This window comes from Chionomys nivalis, chromosome 2 (assembly GCF_950005125.1).
Source record: "Chionomys nivalis chromosome 2, mChiNiv1.1, whole genome shotgun sequence".
NCBI classification, from domain to species: domain Eukaryota; kingdom Metazoa; phylum Chordata; class Mammalia; order Rodentia; family Cricetidae; genus Chionomys; species Chionomys nivalis.
In genome coordinates, this window is record NC_080087.1 from 83,803,646 (window position 1) to 83,824,906 (window position 21,261).

A 21,261-nucleotide genomic window follows, 5' to 3' on the forward strand; every position below is an offset into this window, starting at 1 on the left:
ATCAAAAGCATGGGTAAGGAAAGGTCTAGAATAAAACGCTCTGCTGGAATGTTTTACACTTCCACAGAACAGAAACTAAAATGACCTGTTATACAAGCAGTCACAAATTCAGTGCAGTAGTGTGTAAAACATGTCTTCTCTGTAGCAGCCAGGCCCTGCCACCACTGGGCTTGGCTGAGTTCTCAATCTGCTGTAACCTGTAGCTTCCCTGGCACTTCTGTGGCTCTCCTCTCCTGCAAAGTTTCCTGACTATAATTAGAACCTCCTGCCACTGCCATTGCTGCTGCTGCTGCTGCTGCTGGAACCACATAGCCACTTTGGTTTTGTGGTTTAGCAAAGTACTGGCCTCCGCCACCATAAGGGCCAGAGCTTCTGCCTCCAAAGTTCCTCCTTTCCTTGGTTCAAAATTTGAAGACTGATTGTTGTAATGGCCAAAATCGTTGTAGCTTCCACCACCAAAACTGCTTCCATCATTACCAAATCCATTATAGCCACCCCCACTGCCACCAACTTTGGGTGACTGTCAAGGCAGCAAGATGTCTCTGTCATTTCTAGAGTTTGAAAGTTGCTCATTTCTTGTTTGCTTAGGTAATATTGTATCTTTCTGGAGTCTTTGATGGAGTTGAAGAATAGTTAGTTGTAGTTTTCCTTAGTTATGATAAAGATAAAATAGATGTAAATATTGTAGTTTTTACTTGATAACTGTTTTGTTGTATGTAATTTTGCTATGTTAAAGTTAAAGCCTTCCTTTTTTTCCGTTTGTTTAAACAAAAAAAGGGGAAATGATGGAGGAAGGTCATTGGTTAAAAAATAAACTACTTGGCCCTCATAGGTTAGAACATAGGTGGGTGGAGTAAACAGAACAGAATGCTGGGAGGAAGAGGAAGTGAGCTCAGACTTGATAGCTCTCCTCTCTGGGGCAGATGCGATGAAGCTCCAACCCAGGATGGACGTAGGCTAGAATCTTCCCGGTAAGCGCACCTTGGGGTGCTACACACATTATTAGAAATGGGCTAGTCCAGGTGCGAGAGTTAGCTGAGAAGAGGCTAGATATAATGGGCCAAGCAGTGTTTAAAAGAATACAGTTTGTGTGTTGTTATTTCAGGGCATAAGCTAGCCAGGCGACCAGGAGCTGGGGCTGCAGGTACAGATGCTACATCCACCACCACCACGACTGCCACCAAAGTCACCATGACCACTGAAGTTTTCCCCTCAAACAAAATGTCACTGCTGCCAAAACCGACTCCACAACCACCGCTAAAGTTTCCAGAACCTCTTCGACCTCTTTGGCTGGACGAAGCACTAGCCGGCATTGATAGGACTTTTCTTACTTCAGAGTTGTACCTGTTCACAGTATGGTCCACAGAGTCATGTTCACCAAAGGTGACAAAAGTAAAACCTCTCTTTTTTCCACTGCCTCTGTCAGGATTTCAGTAACTTCATTGTTCCCATACTGCTCAAAATAATCTCGCAGGTGAGATTCTTTTCCACAGTGAAGCGGGCACCTGGTCTCTGAGAACCCTCTCTTGACATAACGCTCTTAGGTTCCACAGCTCTTCCTTCCTATGCGGTCTTCATTCACAGGGGCACCCAGTTCCTCCACAGTGGCGTGTGTAAAAAACCCAAAGCCCCTGGATCGCTTGGTGTCTGGATCTGTCATTACCACGCAGACTCTCGTCATCGGTTGTTTCACAACGAAGAGCTTCGGCAGCTGTTCCATCTCCCTGGGAGACTCTGACTTAGACATGACGGCGGGTAAATGAGGGCCTTTAGGCAAACGTATCCCAAAACCAATCATTTTTAGCTCCAAAGAAGCAATCAGCTTTTTTCTTCCTTCCTTCCTTCCTTCCTTCCTTCCTTCCTTCCTTCCTTCCTTCCTTCCTTTTTTTTTGGGGGGGGGGCGTGCAGGTGTTGAGACAGGGTTTCTCTGTGTAGCCCTGGCTGTCCTGGAACTCTCTCTGTAAACCAGGCTGGCCTTCCAACAAAGAGATCCACCTGCCTCTGCCACCCGAGTGCTGGGGTTAAAGATGTACAGCACTGTGACCAGCAACAATGGCCTTTTTGTCACACAGTAACCAACATCTGCCACCATGCTGAGGTCCCTGTCCCTAAGTTTTGATTATGGCCTGTCCTGTCCTGCAAAGAGGAACCACATCTGCAACAGGTGATGGAAAGGGAATTCTGTCGTGCAGCCTGAGATGCACTGATGCAGATAAAGTGAAACCTGTTCTCTTGTTCTTTTGCTAATCAGGAAACACAGTATCCATGCTTGTTTGGCAATAGCATTTTCTTTATGTGTCATGAAATACTAGCACTCTGTAAAACACACTTAGACATTTTGGGTAAATAAGCCCATGACAGTATATAACACCTGTGACTTCAGCACTTGGCAGGGTAAGACCGGGAGTTCAAGGGCATCCTCAGCTATATGGTTAAGTTTGGAATTCACAATACCTTGTTTATTGTCCCCTCCCCCAAAAGGGGGGATGGGGAGAGGATGAGACAAACTAGACAGTAGGACAGGGTAATAAACACCTTCTGTAGTAATTCCCTATTGCTGTGTGTAAATGTATATACAACACTCCTTCGGCCACTGACATCTAGGATTTTCTACTAAAGAATTTTCATTAGCATTTGGTTATTATGAAATGAGAGAATAACTATTTTATTCTTCATTTATCAACAATGCCCTAGTATGTTCCCTAAATGATCAATTCATTTGATAAAAGGAAGAAAAATGGGGCTGGAGAGATGGCTCAGTGGTTAAGAGCATTGCCTGCTCTTCCAAAGGTCCTGAGTTCAATTCCCAGCAACCAAATGTGCTCACAACCATCTGTAATGGGGTCTGGTGCCCTCTTCTGGCCTGCAGACATACACACAGACAGAATATTGTATACATAATAAATAAATATAAAAAAAGAAGAGACTCAAAAAGAAAAAAAAAAAGGAAGAAAAACAAGACAGATGGAAAAGCTCTTCAATGATGACCTCAGTGGCCAAGATAAAAGGACACAGAAGTCAGGATTAGGGGAGTCTCGCTCGCTAAAACACTTGGTACATTAAAAAATACTTTCTACATTCATCACACCTGTAGTCTCTCGTGAATTCTCAAAGGAGTAAGTCACTATCATAAATTCAGTGACTCTAAATAATGACCACTGTATTTTATGATTCTGTGGCCAGCTGACTCTTCTGTTCTGCATGATGCCAACTGAGGGCACTTAGTGGACTTTGGGCATTGGCTGGTCTGGAAGATCCCAACTATTCCTAGTATCATAGGGTCGTATCCAGAAGCCCAGCGTCAACAAAGGAGCTGCATGTCTGTGGTCCCTTCAGCCACATTCTCAAATATGACAGTTCAGGGCTTGAGAGAATACTCTGAGATGGAGCCACCTTGGTAATAAAGCATGGACCCTGGCAGGGGTACGAACATGCTTCTCTACCATGTTTTCCTGGGCAAACTGGCATCTGCCTGTATTTCAGGAGGATGAGGATTGCACAACTTGGTGGAGTTTTGAAGAGCTTGCAGCCACTTTTGCCAGTTTTATATCATCTCACAAGTGAAAAAAGCCACAACACAGGAGCTGAGTGTTTTAGTATAACTGGAATGATGGACTAGAGACCTGCGTTATTTCCCCCACTTCTGTTCATATGTAGACTAACTGGAGAAGAAGTGTGTTGAAGTGTTACAGTTGGGAACAGACTGGAATACAATACAACACATTAAATGAACACATTCCTTTAATGGTCTAAAGCCTCATATGCCAGGTGTGTTACACGTATGAGCAAAAGAGATGAGCTGTAACCGTCACAGAACGTCAGGAAGACTGCTCAGACTTTGCTACACTGGCATTATGGATCTTCAGATGGTGGGTGAGGTGCGAGTGCTGCCTGAAGGTCTTCCCACACTCCTTACACTCGTAGGGCTTCTCTCCGGAATGGATTCTCAGATGCTGGATAAGAGAAGAGTTGAGGCGAAAGGCCTTCCCACACTCCTTACACTCAAAGGGCTTCTCCCCGGTGTGGATGCTCTGGTGCAGAGTAAGTTTCTGGCGCAACCTAAAGGCCTTCCCACACTCCTTACAGGCGTAGGGCTTCTCGCCGGCGTGGATGCTCTGGTGCTGTGTGAGCTGCGAGAGCAGTCGGAAGGATTTCCCACACTCTTTGCAGCCATAGGGTTTCACACCGATATGAACGCTCTGATGCGAGATGAGCTGGGAGTAGCGGCTGAAGGCCTTCCAGCACTCCTTGCACTCATACGGCTTCTCGCCCGTGTGGGTTCTGTGATGGAGAATAAGATGGTAACCCCGACTAAAGGTCTTCCCACATTCATTACACTCATAGGGCTTCTCGCCAGTATGGATTCTCTGGTGCAGTGTTAGCTGCTGTCGAACTCTAAAGGCCTTCCCGCAGTCCTTGCATTCATAGGGCTTCTCCCCAGTGTGAAGTTTGTAATGGACTCTAAGGCCAGAGCCGCACAAGAAGTCTTTCCCGCACTCTTTACACTCGTAGAGTCTGTCAGCGATGTTGAGCTTCTGGTGTCGAGTAAGGTGTGCATACTGCCTGAAGGCCTTGCCACACTCTTTACACACATAGGGCTTCTCCCCAGTGTGGATCCTCTGATGGAGGGTGAGCTGTCCTCGTACCCTAAAGGCCTTCCCACATTCCTTACACGCGTAGGGCTTCTCGCCGGCATGGAGTTTCTGATGAGCTCGAAGGTCTGGGCCATATATGAAGGCTTCCCCACACTCCTTACACTCGCACAGCTTCTCACCAGCATGAAGCCGCTGATGTCTGGTGAGGTGTGCAGTCTGCCTAAAAGCCATCCCGCATTCCTGACATGTGTAGGGTTTCTCGCCAGTGTGGATTCTATGGTGGAAAGTAAGCTGCTGGCGGACTCTAAAGGTCTTCCCACATTCTTCACACGCATAGGGCTTCTCCACAAAATGGATTCTCTGACGTGGAGCAGCAGACGTACGCTTCTGGTAGGAGGCCATTTTTTCAGATGTGACTTTCACTTTTCTGAGATAGCCCTCCTGAGATCCCTCTTTCACTTGTCTGAGATAGCCCTCCTGAGATCCCTCTTTCACTTGTCTGAGATAGCCCTCCTGAGATCCCTCTTGGCTTTCATGTCTTCTTTTGGACTCCCATTCGCTTTTTAAAATAAGGCCCTTCAGGCCACTGTTCCCCTTTCTTTCCATTATCTTCCACTGGGATAAATTCACTTCATAAATGCCATTTTCTGATGGTGACTGATTGGTCTCATCCTTAGTTTTCAAATCTGCAAGAAAGCAGACACATGTCGTTTTCTTTTTCTCAAGAAATAAACTCTGCAGTAGAAACAGAAGATAAAGAAGGCCATGTTCAGTCAAACTCAAATCAGTGTCACATAATTTGGGGAGCAAAAGAGAATACTAGGAAACGAGAGCTTGTGTAAGAAAAGGCAGTGGTAACTAAGGAAACATTTATTAGCACTGGTTCATGAACTGAGGCGTGGATCAGGTCACTGGGTGGCTCACTACAAATACTGTTTACACCTGGGTGTACTGGCAAACGTCTTTAATACCAATCTTTCTCCTATGGGAAGGAGAGAGGTGAATCTGCGTGAGCCAGCCTCAGATATATAGTGAGTTAGTTCCAGGACAGCCAGGGTTACATAGTATAAGAATCTGTCTCATAAAATCTCAATACTGTTTAAATACTACCAAAACCACTTGGATAAAACTATAATTTTTGTTCCCACTTATCATGTGTGTGTGTTTATGTGTATGATGTGCACTTGTGTGTAGATACATGTTTTGCATGTGTGTGGGTACACATGGGGGCATGTGGAGGCCTGAGAGTGATGGCAGGAATCAGCCTCAATCTACCATGCATTTTACTCATTGAAGCTGGGTCTTTCAGTGAAACCCAGAGCAGTCTTGCTAGCTAGCATGCTCTAGAGCAGTGCTTCTCAACATGTGGGTCACAACCCCTTTGGAAGGGGGGGGTCACATCAGATATCCTGCATACCAGATATTTACATTACCACTCATAACAGTAGCAAAAGTACAACTATGAAGTAGCAACAAAATAACTTTATAGTTAGGGGAGACCACAACACAAGGAACTGCATTAAAGGGTCGCAGCATAGGAAGGCTGAGGAGCACGGCTCTAGGAGATCCTGTCTGTGCCATCCAAGTCTGGACTTAGCAATGGATCTCCACACCTAACTGGCATTTACATGGGTTCTGGGGAACTGAACACATTTGTGCAGCAAACACTTTAACCACCAGATCAGATTCTAATCTTTATTAAACATTTAGGAGGCTGGGGAGATGGCCCAGTGGTTAAGAGCACTGGCTGCTCCTGTAGAGTAGATTTATTTACTTTTTTTTTTGTGCATGTTTTGCCTCCTTGATTTTTGCGCACCGTGCACATGCAGAGGTCAGAGGAGGGTGTTGAATCCCCTGGCACTGGAGTTACAGATGTTTGTAGTCCATCAGGTGGACTCTAGGAACTGAACCTAGGTCCTCTACAAGAGCAGCAGCCCTCTTAATCATGGAGCCATAGCTCCAGGTCCTCCATCTTATTTCTGGAGACAGTCTCTGAACCTGGAACTTCTCAGTTCACCTAGACTGGCCGGCCAATAATCCTGGGATTCTCTGCCTCTCCTTCCAGGCATGGAGATGGCTTTTAAATAGATGCCAAGACTCTTCTAACTCAGGGCCTCCTGTCTGCACCAGGTCGAGCTCTCTCTCACTCCACAGCTCTCCATTACTGACAGTTTTACATTTTTTCAGTTGTTACTGGCTTTCCTCCTCTGACTTTATAAAAAGGCGCTGGAGATGGACGCAGGGCTTACACAGCCATAACAGCACACTGTTCAAGCCTTAGCTTTTCCTTACCTGAAGCTCTTTAAAGTCGACACAATCTTGACTCCCTCCCTACTAAGTCATGAGCTCACAGCAGAACAGAGCTTGGCTCATTTCTTTATCGTGATCACCACTTGTTCTAAGTGTATCTTTGCCTCTAATCTCTCACAGTTTACTACAGATGGTTAAATATTCTCTTCATGCAGCTAAGCTTGCACAAGGCTCAGGTGTAGCGATATTTCATTTGTATTTTAACAAGTAAAGCTTGCCTGACTATCAGAATGCAAAACAGCCACACTAGTCAGCCATAGAGGCCAGGCAGTGGTGGCACACATCTTTAACCCAGCAGCCACACTAGGTAGCCACAGAGGCCAGGCGGTGGTGGTGCATGCCTTTAATCCCAGTGCTAGAGGGGACTATAAACTGGAATAACAAAGGAACTCGCTCTCTTTCAGTCTGAAGACTTCATAGAGGTAAGCGCTATCTCGTGGCTTAGTTCTTTTGCTTTTCTGATCTTCAGGTTGAACCCCAATATCTGTCTCTGAGTTTTTACTATTTGTGCACAGACAGGGAGTTCACTCTTATGCCTTCCTCACTTTGCATCTGCCCTATGTCCGTTCTTTTCTTCCTTTCCTGTGGAACTTGAGGTTGGACTCAGGGCCTCACCAACACTAGGCAAGCCACAATTCAAAAGACTTCTTATACTGGTCAGTGGTGGCGCACACCTGTAATCCCAGCTCTCAGGGCAGAGGCAGGAGGATTTCTGTGAGCTGAACCCAGCCTGGTCTAGAGAGCAGGTTCCAGGACAGCCAGAGCAACACAGAGACACCCTGCCTCGAAAAAACAAAACAAAACAGGTTTCTTATATTGTTACTTCAGTGCGTCCCCTTCAGCGCCCATTTCCTTGTTGCAGAGCTAGTCACGTTTCCTTAGTCATTGTGTCACAGCTTTGTGCACTCCTCCCCGCTCTAGTCCCCTGCTCCAGTCCCTGAGAATATCATGACTGCATTTCCGCACTGTGAAACAGGGTTATATCTTACTGAGATGCTTAGGAACTCTTAGGGGACGGTGTACTTAGGTAACGGAGGCAAAAGCTCTCACATATATCTGAACGTGGAGGACTCACTGACAAGGTCATAATACCTGCAGACCAGAGGACAGCAAGCCAAGAGGAGAAATCAGAGAAAAATCCCTCTCCTGACTGCCATGGGCGCCAGGCATGCATGTGATACACACATACATGTAGGTCAAATACTCATATACACTGAAAAGATAAATAACTCCTTTAAAAATTTGAATTTTGTGAGGAAAGGTGGCCATAATGTTAAAAAACTTTCCTGGGCCGATGATGTAGCTGTAAAGTAGAGCACTTGTCTTGAGCGAGAAGGCAGGCTCCTCCAGACGGCGAAGCCTACCAAACACGGCAGAGCTTCCCTAGGTCCCGGCACTCCCCACGGCACTCTGACACTGCCTGCCACTCTATTCTCTGTGTATTTATAGTGACGGCGTCTCCCTAATGTCGAGGAGAATCTACAGGACACTATCCTGATCATCTATCACACCTCTTTCTCTCTCTCTCTCTCTCTCTCTCTCTTTATTTAAACATTTATTTATTTATCATGTATACAGTGTTCTGCCTGCGTGTATGTCCACAGGCTAGACCAGAAGAGGGCATCAGATCCTATCAGGGATGACTGTGAGCCACCATGTGTTTGCTGGGAATTGAACTCAGGACCTCTGGAAGAGCAGCCAGTGATCTTAACTTCTAAGCCATCTCTCCAGCCCTCACGCCTCTTTTTCAGCTAGTTGAGTGTGTTCCCCTAGCCTGACAGACCCCCACTTACCTGAATTTTGTCTTCTTTTCCTCACAACCTTCCAGGGCTCTTTCCCTTGCTCCAGCAAGGAAATCACATCTGGTTTAGAAATGAAGCATCCTACTTAGAAGAAAAGAAATACGAGGTAATGAGGAAATAAAACAAAAATTCAAAATTTCTTTGGTTCATTTTAGTGAAATTTGTTACAAAACATAGGTTACCATGACAACTGATAAAGTCCTTAAAGAAGGTAAGCTGGTTTAGGAACATTCACATGAAGGTTATCTAATAAATGCAGGTTAGAGAGGAAGGGGAAAGAACCCTTGTGAGGCAGCAGGCAAGCTATTCCTATGCTTAATTCTCTTTATCTGTAAAAACAACAGTAGGAGTGTCTACTACAGGGGCTGGAGAGATGGCTCTGTGGTTAAGAGCACACATTGCTCTTGCAGTGGGCCTGAGTTCAGTTTCTAGCACCCACAACTCACATCAGCCTGTACCCCAGCTCCAGGGAAACCTGCCACCCTCTTCCGGCCTCCTCAGGCACTCAATTCACAGGCACATGCTAAAACACACCAACACATACGGAAAAATAAATCATTAAAAACTTGTCTACTAGTCTGCAGCCGGCCTCCTCAGGCACTCAATTCACAGGCACATGCTAAAACACACCAACACATACGGAAAAATAAATCATTAAAAACTTGTCTACTAGTCTGCAGCCATTACCCAGACACAGAGGAAGCAAGATATGACTGCCTTGCTGAATAAGGTACCGAGCCACGTGGCTAACATAGACAGGAATAATGGGCTAATATAAGATGTAAGAATTAGTTAATAAGAAAATCCAGAGCTACCAGACCAACTGGTTTATAATTAAACAAAATGTCTACTACAGCTGGATGCAGTGGCTCACGCCTGCACTTGAGTGGCTGAAGCAGGAGGATGCTGAAATTGACTTTGAAGTCAGTCTGGAATACAAAGAGAGAAGCTATTTCAATAATAATAATAATAATAAACGCCTATTTTATGGCAGTACCTAAGCACTACCTAGCTGAACTATGCGTATCTCATTAGCTATTAATACTGTTACTTTACCGAGGGGAAACAACTAGTTTCCCAAGAGACATTTACTGCTATTTCTTTATTTCCCTTTGTGTGGGTGTTTATACATGTCTGTTGTGTTATGTGGGTGTGATGTGGGTATGCACTGGTTGGTGTGGATGTGTGCCTTTGTGCAGGTGTGTGTGCGTGTTTGTGCATATGCTTGTGGAGACTAGAGGTTGACATCAGTTGTCTTTCTTCAATAGCTCTCTGTCGTGTGTGTGTGTGTGTGTGTGTACAGGCATGACAATAACAAGGTGTGTGTGTGTGGTCAGAGTATAACTTCCATGAGTTAGTCCTTTCCTTTCCTGGATGAGGCAGGACCTCTCTCGTCTCTGCTAGGCTGCATACTGTAGGCAGGTTGATAAGTTCCGGGTGATCCTCCTGTTTCCATCTCCCATCTCACCAAAGGAGGGAACAGATTCACACCACTGCATCCAGTTGTTACATAAGATCCAGGAACTGAACTCAGGTTGTTGGGTTTTATGTTTCTACTTGTTCTAACCACTGAACAATCTTTCTGGCCTTCCAACTTATTTTTCGAAATAAGGTCCTTCATTAAACCTTAATATCACTGAACTGGCTAGGCTGACTGGCCAGTGAGTTTCAGGGACCTCCTATCTCTGCCCCGACCCAAGACTTACAGAAGTGTAAGGCCATCACAGTCTTTCACATGGGCTCTGAAGAGCTGAACTTGGGTGCTCGTTCTTAATGTACACTTGTCCAGCTGAACCACCACCCCGACCTCACATACTACTATTCTTATGACGTTCTTAGATTTTTAAATTTCAGCCTTGAAAGGTAATAAAACTGATGGTTCATTAGCAAAGGTAATGAACAAGCAGGTAGTGGTGGTACACACCTTTAATCCCAGCACTTGAGTGGCAGAGGCAGGTGAATCTCTGTGAGTTTCAGGCCAGCCTGGTCTATAGAGCAACTTCCAGGACATCCAGGGCTACACAGATATACCCTGTTTTGAACCACCCCCCAAAAACAACCAAACAAAAACAACAAAAAACCAAAGGTAATCAGCTAGTTTACCTTGAGCTCTAAATAGATCCTGGTGACTTCACATACGACTATATAAACTACACACGTTCACTTGCTAGAGAAAGACTAAGAAATAATGCAAAGCTATTTCCTTATAGGTATACCAACAATAAGACATATAAAGCAATTTGGAGCTCAGAAACAAAGTGGTGGCCAGTGGGATGGTTCAGCGGGGAAAAGCGTTTGCCATCAAGACTGGTGACTCAAGTTCAGAGTCCCCAGGACCCACATGGTAGAAGTGGGGGTATTGTGGAATAATCCTTCTGTACACTGTGAATATATGTTACTCTCATTGTTATAAAGAGCTGACAGGCCAGTAGCTGCGCAGGAAGTTAGGCAAAAAAGCCAAACTGAGAATGATGGGAAGAAGGAAGGTGGAGAGTGGAGATGCCAGCCAGTCATTGAACAAGCAGGATGTGTAGAAAATGAGCCACGTGGAGAAGCACAGATAAGAAATATGGATTACTTTAAGTGTAATGACTTAGGTAGTAACAAGCCTGAGCTATCGGTCAAGCATTTATAAATAATACTTAGTCTCTGTGTGATAATTTGGAAGCAGCTACCAGGTCAGGGAGCAGGTGGTGTAATGGTCTTTCCTGCCCCTTTAAGAGACAAGCCCTGCCCACTCCCTCTCCTGTCCACCACTGAGGCAGGCAGATCTTCTTTCTGCTTCAGGCCTGAGCTCTCTTCCTTTCTGTTTGTCTCCCAAAGAGGAGCTGTTGCCGTGGCTCTTCTCCTCCCCACCCCCGTTTTTTTTCTCTCTCTCTCTTTCTTTATCTCTCTCTCTGTCTTCTCCCCTTCTCCTTTACCCATCCATAACCTACTAAATAAATATCCAACCTCACTCTTCATGGTGTGCCTATCTAGCTGTCTCTCACCCGCCTGGCCTGCAGCTCCACATGGGACTGGCTGCAGCACCCAGGTCTCTCCCCCTCCATGTGTCTCCCTGCCTAGGACCCGCTGGCCCTCATGGCCCATAGTTCCCTGCCTGGGATTGGCTGCTTTCATGGCCTGTCCTGGTCTTGGGACCTGCTGCCCACTGCCCACTGCCACTCAGGGCCCTGTGGGTGGTCTCATGGCCCACTACCCACTGCCACTCGGGGACCTGTGGGGTGGTCTCATGGCCCACTGCCGCAACCCAGGGACCTGCAGCATTTTATTTAATCCATTACAGGTGGCAGGACAGGAAAGCTCCATCTACAGAGATCCCACTCCTGCAATTTGTCCTCTGACCTCCACATGTCACTGCACTGTGGCCCCCTCCCCATGTGCATAAACAAAAAAACTCAAATAAATATTCTAAAAGCAAAATGCTTTCTTTGATAGTGATAAGACTACATTGAAGCCTAGCCCCTGAAGTAGCTCACATCAGCTATCCTGCCACTCAGGAGGCTGAGGCTGGAGGGAGGTGGTGAGTTGCAAACCACACTGCCCTACAATATGACCATGTCTCAAAAGAGTAAATAAAAGCTTTTAAGACGTTCTGCCATGTAAAGGGCGCAGAGGTCACGTGAGCATGGGGAAGGAGAATGTACCGAATGAAAGTACTCACTCCCGACTAAATGTTCCAATTCTCTCCTTAAAACAAGAAGCAACACAGGGGAGATGGCACGGAGACAAGGGCGCTTGCTGCCAACCCACGTCCACTCCCAGGACACACACAGTGGAAGAAGAGAACCAACTTTCAAATGTTGTCCTCTGACCTCCACACACTTGCTACAGCTTGTGCATGCCCCTCCCTTACCACATACACAATAAACAAACAAACAAATAAATGTAAAAAAAAAAAGCAAATAAAGCAAATGTTTTCTTGGAAAGTTATTCTGGAAATTTCCAGAGAGAATGAATGTTAGCACACACAATCAAAATATCAAACAGAAGGGGCTGGAGAGATGGCTCAGAAGTTAAGAGCATTGCCTGCTCTTCCAAAAGTCCTGAGTTCAATTCCCAGCAACCACATGGTGGGTCACAACCATCTGTAATGGGGTCTGGTGCCCTCTTCTGGCCTGCAGGCACACACGCAGACAGAATATTGTATACATAATGAATAAATAAATATTAAAAAAAAATGTCAAATAGACAGGCTTACCCAGCGAGGCCACATTGTGGTAGTTCTCCATCATCACGTCTTTGTACAGATCCCTCTGCGCTAGGTCCAGGTACTCCCACTCCTCCCGAGAGAAGGCTATGGATACATCACTGAACATCACTGATACCTGAATGACAAAGCAGAAGACACAACTAAAGCGGACAAAAATCATCTAAAGCCCAACGAGAAGACATGTAAAAGATGCTGAGAGAAGTGGGCATTTGCTGGTTGAGACAAATTCTCCCTATGGAATGTACCCACTGTGTAGCCCAGACTGGCCTTACAGACTTCCACCTGCCTCTGCTCCCGCGTGTTGGTATTAAAAGCATGGTCCAGCACAGCTCAGAAGTGGGCCATTATAGGAAACAGGCTTGAGCTGGGAGACTACGACAGGAAAATGAGGGTCCTGCAGCAAGGTGCTTGTATGTTCTACGAGGGTCTTGCTGCTGCTTTTCTCTTCCTCCTCTTCTCCCCCGACTTCCACCCTCTTCTTTCTTATGAACTGTCACTTTCAGCTGCTACATACTCTGACATACCTCAAGAACCCAAACGTGTCTGGAAAGCAAAACCTGATTGAGCAGAACAATGAGAATGTGCTGGTTTGGTTTCTACACAAGCTACAGTCATCTGGGAAGAGAACCTCAATTAAGAAACTGCCTCCAGGGCTGGAGAGATGGCTCAGTGGTTAAGAGCATTGCCTGCTCTTCCAAAGGTCCTGAGTTCAATTCCCAGCAACCACATGGTGGCTTACAACCATCTGTAATGAGTTCTGGTGCCCTCTTCTGGCCTGCAGACATACACACAGACAGAATATTGTATCCATAATAAATAAATAAATAAATATTTAAAAAAAAAAAAAGAAACTGCCTCCATCACACTGGCCTGTGGGCATGTCTGTAAGACGTTCTCTTGATTGATGTAGGAGTGCCCACTGTGGGTGGTACACCCTGGCCAGGTGGCTCTGGGTTGTTACATAAGAAAGATAGCTGAGCCAGGCGGTGGTGGTGCACGCCTTTAATTCCATCACTTGGGAGGCAGGGGCAGGCGATCTCTGTGAGTTTGAGGCCAGCCTGATCCACAGAATAAGTTCCAAGACAGCTATTACACAGAGAAACTCTGTCACACAAAAAACAAAAACAAAACAAAAGTAAAAAAGAAAATAAGGGGCTGTAGAGATGGCTCAGAGAGGTCCTGAGTTCAATTCCCAGCAACCACATGATGGCTCACACCCATCTATAATGAGATCTGGTGCCCAGAACACTATATACACAATAAATTAAAAAAAGAAAAAGAAAAAATAGCTGAGCAAGTTAGAAAGAACAAGTCAGTAAGCAACATTTCTCTATGGTCTCTGCTTCAGTTCCTGTCTGCAGGTTCCTGCCTTGAGTTCCTGTCCTGACTTCCTTCATGACGGACAATAAACTGCAAGATGAAACACACAAACGAACAAATCCTTCCCTCCTTCTGTGGCTTGTTAGTCACAGTGTTTACCACAGCAACAAAAAGCTCCTAGGACGGATATGACAAGCTCCTAGGACAGATATGACGGACGCACTGCAGGCAGGGCATCAAGAGTGAGAGACTAGCTGAGGGACAACAATAATCATAACAAGTGTGGTAGGACCATGAACACAAAGCAGCCTGGGCTACACAGCAATAACGTGTGTGTGTGTGTGCGCGCGCGCGCACGCTAGTGCAGGCATGCATGTGGTAGTGAGACGACAGCTTTGTGGAGTCAGTTTTTGCCTTCCGCCTTTGTGGGTTACTGGAGTTGAATTCTCAGCTCTCTAGGTTTCTGTCACCCTGCAGCAAGGGCATTTGGCCCACTGAGCTGCCTCACTGGCTCCATTTTTTTTGTTGTTCTGTTTTAGAGGCAGAATTTCACATTGTAGCCTGGATCACCTGGGACTTGCAGCAATTCCACTGCCTCAACCTCCCGAGTGCTGGAGTTAAAGGTGTTAAAGGTTAAAGGTGCCACTGTCCCTAGCTCCAATACTGTCTTCAAGAAAAACCAGGAACTAGGGAAACGGCTCAGTGGGTAATGTGCTTACTACACATGCATGAGGTCCTGGGTTCAGATTCAAGCAACCACACAAAAGCTGAGAAATGGAGGTCATGTGGTCATCCTAGCCTTCCCTATCTGACTGCAAATGTAACACTGCTACCGAGCTCTTGGGGCTCTAGTAAAGCTCCTAAATCTCCTGAAAGCAAGTTTCAGACACATCCCTGCCCAGCCCTAAACGCTCAAGACCTCACCACATCTTAGCTGAAGCCAAACAACAGCATGCTTATTCATTTGTTTATTGGTTTCTCAAGATAGGGTTTCTCTGTGTATCCCTTGCTGTCCTCTGTAGACCAGGCTGGCCCCAAACTCAAGAGATCCTGATGGAGGAAGGTCATTGGTTAAAAAATAAAGAAACTGCTTAGCCCTCATAGGTTAGAACATAGGTGGGTGGAGTAAACAGAACAGAATGCTGGGAGGAAGAGGAAGTGAGCTCAGACTCTCCAGGGCAGATGCGATGAAGCTCCGACCCAGGATGGACGTAGGCTAGAATCTTCCCGGTAAGCGCACCTTGGGGTGCTACACACATGAATAGAAATGGGCCAAGCAGTGTTTAAATGAATAGAGTTTGTGTGTTGTTATTTTGGGGCATAAGCTAGCCAGGCGACCAGGAGCTGGGGCGGCAGGAACACAGCCCGCAGCGCCCAGGCCGGCCCACAGCTTCTTCTACAAGACCCACCTGCCTCTGCCTCCTGAGTGCTGGGATTAAAGGTGTGCACCACCACTGCCCAGGAACAATGACAAACTTCATATACTTAGGAAATTCAAGTCTAGAAAAGCTCAAGAGCCTTCCTACGAGTAGTTAAATGGCCCCATCCTCTCTCAGCTTATAGATGCTGAATGATTTGTTCAGTGAGCACATGAACGACTGGAAAAGACAAAGCCTGTGTTCTTCCCTCAGTGGATTTGAAACAACCGGGAGGAAGGTCCTGGATGGGGTTCTCATAGTAAGTTTTACAATAAAGAAATGTTCCTATGTATCTGGAGAGATGGCTCAGTCATTAAGAGCACTCACTGTTTTCACAGAGGACCTGGGTTAGGTTCCCAACACCTATATGATGGCTTAGAACGTTAACTGCAATTCTAGGGACCTGACACCTTCTTCTGGCCTCCCTGGATCCTGGCACTCATGTGGTACATATGTACATACATACATACACACACACGCTCATACATGGTGCATATATAAACACCCATACACATAAAAAGAAATTTCAAAAAGAGAGGTATTCGTAGGACCTTAACATAACATGACAGTGTTTCCAGAAAAAGAATATGAACAGTTAACTTACACGGGCCATGGTTTAGAAATTCAACAGTCTTCCTCGAAATGTATTTCTCAGAAGAAGCAGAGTCCACAGGGGCCAGAGCTGGGGGGGGAAGCAAGTCGGTGAGATGGGACTGGCCCCAGAAGTCCCCAGATGACCTCTCCAGCTAGGCCACAACACCTTACCCAGTCTCCTGCAAAGTTTCCAACACACACTCGCATTCTGAAGAATATGAGGAAATGGGCATTCTAACCAGCAAGCCAAAGACAGAATTTAAAAAATGTATATGCAGCATTTAATCCATACAAACCCTCTGACTCAGAAATTCTACTCTGAGGACTAAAGAAAACAATTATGTATGCATATATATTATATATATATATAATTGCTTATACACACACACACATATATATGGTCATCAAAGATGTACATCAAAACATGCTGACAAGATGGCTCAGCTGCTAATGATACTTGCCACCAAGATGGTTGATGACTTAGTTTGATCCCTATTCTCACACGAGGAAAAGAGAATGACTCTGACAAGTTGTCCCCTGACCTCTACACACATTCTATGGTATGCACACGCAAACACACATTCATACATATAAATAAATAAATGAGGGGGGATACATTGAAATACACTGTCCATACAGAAAAAAAAGGCTGTAAAAAAATCCTTCAATAGGAAAGTGACTAAATAACGTAATTCAGCATCTACAGGATAAAAAGAAAGCTGTCATTTTTTTTTAATATTTTTTATGGTTTATTTAACTTTATTTTATGTGCATTGGTGTTAGATCCCTTTCAGACAGTTGTTAAGCTGCCATGTGGGTGCTGGGAATTGAACCCGGGTCCCCTGGAAGAGCAATCAATGCTCTTAACCGCTGAGCCATCTCTCCAGCCCCGAAAGCTGTCATTTTTAAATGATCCATATCAGCCGGGCAGTGGCGGCACACATCTTTAATAACACTCGCACCCGGGAGGCAGAGGCAGGGGGATCTCTGTGAGTGTGAGGCCAGCCTGGTCTACAGAGTGAGTTCCAGGACTGCCAGGGCTAAGAGAATTCCTGTCTCAAAAAACCTAAGTAAATAAATAAAATAAATTACTAGTTATAAAAATAAAGGTTTTCCTTTGAGGGAAGTTTTAAGTATTAAGCATTGGAAAATGGATCTGAGCATGCAGACATATGGTGTAAGGAGTCAGGCCCTGTTTCCAAGAAATAGACCTTCTTATCCATTAAAACAGAAAAAAACGGTTCACAGATCAAAGAGGTGGCATCCAATTCCCTTAACCTTGCCTTAAAACAGGCAACAGCAATGTATTTCTTTCATTCTCGTGAGTGCTTTTCAAAGACTTCAGCAGGACTAGGGTAGGTGAGAATCCTAATACCCAAACTTTTCTCCGAGCCTTGTTCAGCCTGGTCAGACCAAAGCAAGGACACAACCAGTCCTGTCACTCCCATCTGTCAGTCACACACAGGAGGAGAGAGAACTGTTGTCCTTTCCTGGTATCTCAGAAAGGCCAGTGTGGCGAATGGTCAGGGCTGAAACCCCACACAGCCTGCTCCGTGTGTTCCGTGTCCGAGTTTGTGTGATATATTGGGGGCACCCCCAGGGAGCCAGGCGAGTGTGGGGGTGTCGTTCAGATGTACCATTCTTTTCCCACGATGAGGAGCGCTTTGCTTTGTTTGCCGCGAGTCTTTGTGTGGCGCCCAGGTGAGTGGCTGGGGACCATTCATCTCGGGGACTGACGTGCTACACCGCAGCCGACCCTGGAGTCAGAATCGCCCACTCCACGGCCTCCGCAACCTCGCTCGCACAAGCCGCCCTTCATCCCATTCACTCACACAAATGCCATCACGGTGCGGTCTCCTGGCCGCCCTCAGCCGGGTGCCACCTGCCACGCCCAGCAGGATCCCCAAGCAATCAGTGTCCGAGCCCAGTCCCTCCCAGTGCCCTCTTACCCCGCTGTCCGCAGAGCCTTCACTAAGTCCTGGGAACCAGGACCCAGACGCCAGCGCTGCTCAGCTGCCCCGCCCCACGCCGCCGAGGTGACGCCTGCTCTCTAGAGCCCCGGCCAGCGACCGTCCCCAGACCCCGAGGGCCTAAAGGGCTGCGCGCGGGGGCTGCTGGGAGGGACTGCCGCTCGCACCCAGTGCGCAGGCGCTGAGTGCGCAGCGGAGTCCCAGGGCTGCAGTCGCTGTGAGCTTTATTGGGGTCCCAGGACTATGGGAGGAGCGGGGACCTCAGCTTTGCTTATTTGAGGAAAAGGCTGGTTTCCTCCTGGGAAATTGTGTTATTTGATAAAAGCATAGGTTTGTTGTGGAGATGACTGCAGGTGAAAGTGTTTTAGAATAAGATTTTAAAGGAAATTCCCATCATGTAGAAGTTTGCTTCTGCCCCATCCTTGAAGATGTTTTTGAAAGATTTGTTCTATGTGTATGGCTGTTTTGCCGAATGTATGCACGTGCACCGCCTGCGTACCTGGTGCCCAGGGAGGTCACCATGGATGTCCGTGAGACACCCTGTGGGTGCTGGGAACAGAATCCGGGTCCACTGCAAGAGCGCTACGTTTTCCTAGGCTCTGAGGAGGGCCTCGTCCCGAAGATTTGAGTAACTCTAGACTAAGAGAAAATAAGATAAACAAGAGGCACTATGGCTAGAGCAGACAGCTCAGGATCAAGGAATCGGATAGATGCCTTCCTTTCTTTCAGTTTCTCTGTCCTGGAACTCACTCTGTAGACCAGGTTGGCCTCAAACTCAAAGATCCACCTGCTTCTGACTCCTGAGTGCTGTGGTTAAAGGTAGGTATCACAACACCCAGCAACACCATAAATCTCAACTTAATACTAATGAAATATTGGGGTAGGGGTAGAATCATTCCCATTTGATAGTATCCACTAAAAAAACTCTAAAACAATGAAGGGTCATAATCCCAGCACTTGGGAGGCAGTGGTAGGTAGATTTCTGAGTTCAAGGCTAGCATGGGCTGCAGAGAGTTACAGTAATGTGGGAAGTCCTTCTGTATGTGTGTTGATTTTATTGGTTAAAGAATAAAGAAGCAGCCCGGCGATGGTGGCGCACGCCTTTAATCCCAGCACTTGGGAGGCAGAGGCAGGCGGATCTCGGTGAGTTAGAGACAAGCCTGGTCTACAAGAGCTAGTTCTAGGACTGGCTCCAAAACCACAGAGAAACCCTGTCTCGAAAAACAAAAAAAAACAAAAAAACAAAACAAACAAAAAGAATAAAGAAGCAGAAACCGGACCGTGAAAGGGCATCTCTCGGGACAACTGGCACAAGCGCCGCAAGACAGGGGGTTAGAGAAAGCCCTACCACAAGAAGCGGAAGTATGAGCTGGGACGGCCTGCGGCTAACACTAAGATTGGTCCTCGTCGCATCCGTATGGTCCGTGTGCGAGGAGGCAATAAGAAGTACCGTGCCCTAAGATTGGATGTGGGGAACTTTTCCTGGGGTTCTGAGTGTTGTACTCGCAAAAAAAGGATCATTGATGTCGTCTACAATGCATCCAATAATGAGCTGGTCCGCACCAAGGCTCTGGTCAAGAACTGCATTGTGCTCATTGACAGCACCCCGGACCGACAGTGGTACGAGTCCCACTATGCACTGCCCATGGGCTGCAAGAAGGGGGCCAAGCTGGCTCCTGAGGAGGAAGAAATATTAAACAAAAAACGATCAAAGAAAATTCAGAAGAAATACGATGAAAGGAAAAAGAACGCCAAGATCAGGAGTCTTCTGGAGGAGCAGTTCCAGCAGGGCAAGCTTCTGGCCAGTGTGGCAGAGCCGATGGCTATGTGCTACAAGGTAAGGAGCTGGAGTTCTATCTGAGGAAGATCAAAGCCCGGAAAGGCAAATAAACCATCCTTCGTAGCTCATGTAATAAAGGTGTTTATTCTGAAAAAAAAAAAAAAGAATAAAGAAGCTACTTGGGTCTACAGCAGGGCAGAATAGAGCGAGGCAGGGAAAACTAACCTGAATACTGGGAGAAAGAAGGTGGAGTCAGAGAGAAGCCATGGAGCCGCCAGAAGAGAAAGATGTGAGCCGTCAGCCAGAACCTTGCAGGTAGGCCAAGCATCGTGGTAAAATATAAAATAATAGGAATGGGTTAATTTAAGATGTGAGAGCTTGCTAAGAATATGCTAGAGTCATTGGCCAAGCAGTGTTGTAATTAATAGTTCCTGTGTGACTATTTTGGGTCAGGGAAGTTGGGAACAAACGAAGGGCACCCACCATTATAGGACAGTTGGGAGTCCATAGGGAAACTTGTCTCAAAAAACAAAAGCATACAAACAAAAGAATACAACCAAAAGCCCAAAGGGTCCTAGCTGAGCATCTGCCTGTAATCTCAGCATTTGGGCAGGAATACTGAGTTTGAGGCCAGACTGGGGGACATAAGGAGACCCTATCTCAACAAACAAACCAACCCACCTGCCAAATAGATAGCTCAAGATGAGCAAATTGATTCATGCCTTTAGTCCCAGCTACTCTGGAGGCAGAGGTGGGAAGATCAATTGAGGCCAAGAGTTTGAAACCAGCCAGTTGACTACATGAGGCCTGAGATTAATTAAAAGTATTTGCTGTCAAGCCTGAGGACCTGAGTTCAATCCCCAGGACTCACATTCTGGAAGAGACCAACTCCTCTAAGTTATGCTTTGACCTCCATACATGTAAGGTGCTATAGCACACACACACATGCATGAAACAGACTCCTGATCTGAAACAGAAAACATCGTCTACTTCAACTGATTATGACTATTGGGAAATGGGCCCAGGCTGCAGTCAAAGGGTGTTTGTCTTATTTATGTTTAAATCTTCCATAAGGAAACACAATCTTATTTCTACAGTTAAAATTAAGAGCATCGAAGTCAGGGAGAGGGCTCAATGGAGCTTGCTGTTCATTCCCTGGGAACCAGATAATGGAGGTCAAAACTCACCCATGACCTCCACAGCAAGGCTGTGGCACACAAACTAAAACTGAGAAAATAAAATGTGGGACCAGGCACGGT

General features: G+C 46.2%; 1 protein-coding gene and 2 pseudogenes across 2 annotated transcripts; 1 reads left to right on the forward strand and 2 right to left on the reverse strand.

The window, feature by feature from the left end:
* Window positions 1–255: 255 nt before the first annotated feature.
* On the reverse strand, window positions 256–1,747 carry LOC130866017 (heterogeneous nuclear ribonucleoprotein A1-like; annotated as a pseudogene).
* A 2,014-nt stretch (window positions 1,748–3,761) lies between these two features.
* Window positions 3,762–18,340, reverse strand: Zfp82 (ZFP82 zinc finger protein). Of its 2 annotated transcripts, none has more exons than XM_057756794.1 (5): window positions 18,202–18,340; window positions 16,263–16,340; window positions 12,909–13,035; window positions 8,699–8,788; window positions 3,762–5,281 (listed from the first exon to the last, which is right to left on the reverse strand). In XM_057756794.1, the coding sequence occupies exons 2-5, from the start codon at window positions 16,269–16,271 to the stop codon at window positions 3,819–3,821; spliced, it is 1,689 nt and encodes a 562-aa protein (XP_057612777.1). In that variant the 5' UTR covers window positions 16,272–16,340; window positions 18,202–18,340; the 3' UTR covers window positions 3,762–3,818. The 2 variants fall into 2 exon arrangements, with proteins under 2 accessions (XP_057612777.1, XP_057612788.1); XM_057756805.1 differs by having other exon boundaries at window positions 12,909–13,060.
* Window positions 17,403–20,112, forward strand: LOC130869029 (40S ribosomal protein S8-like; annotated as a pseudogene).
* Window positions 20,113–21,261: the final 1,149 nt, after the last annotated feature.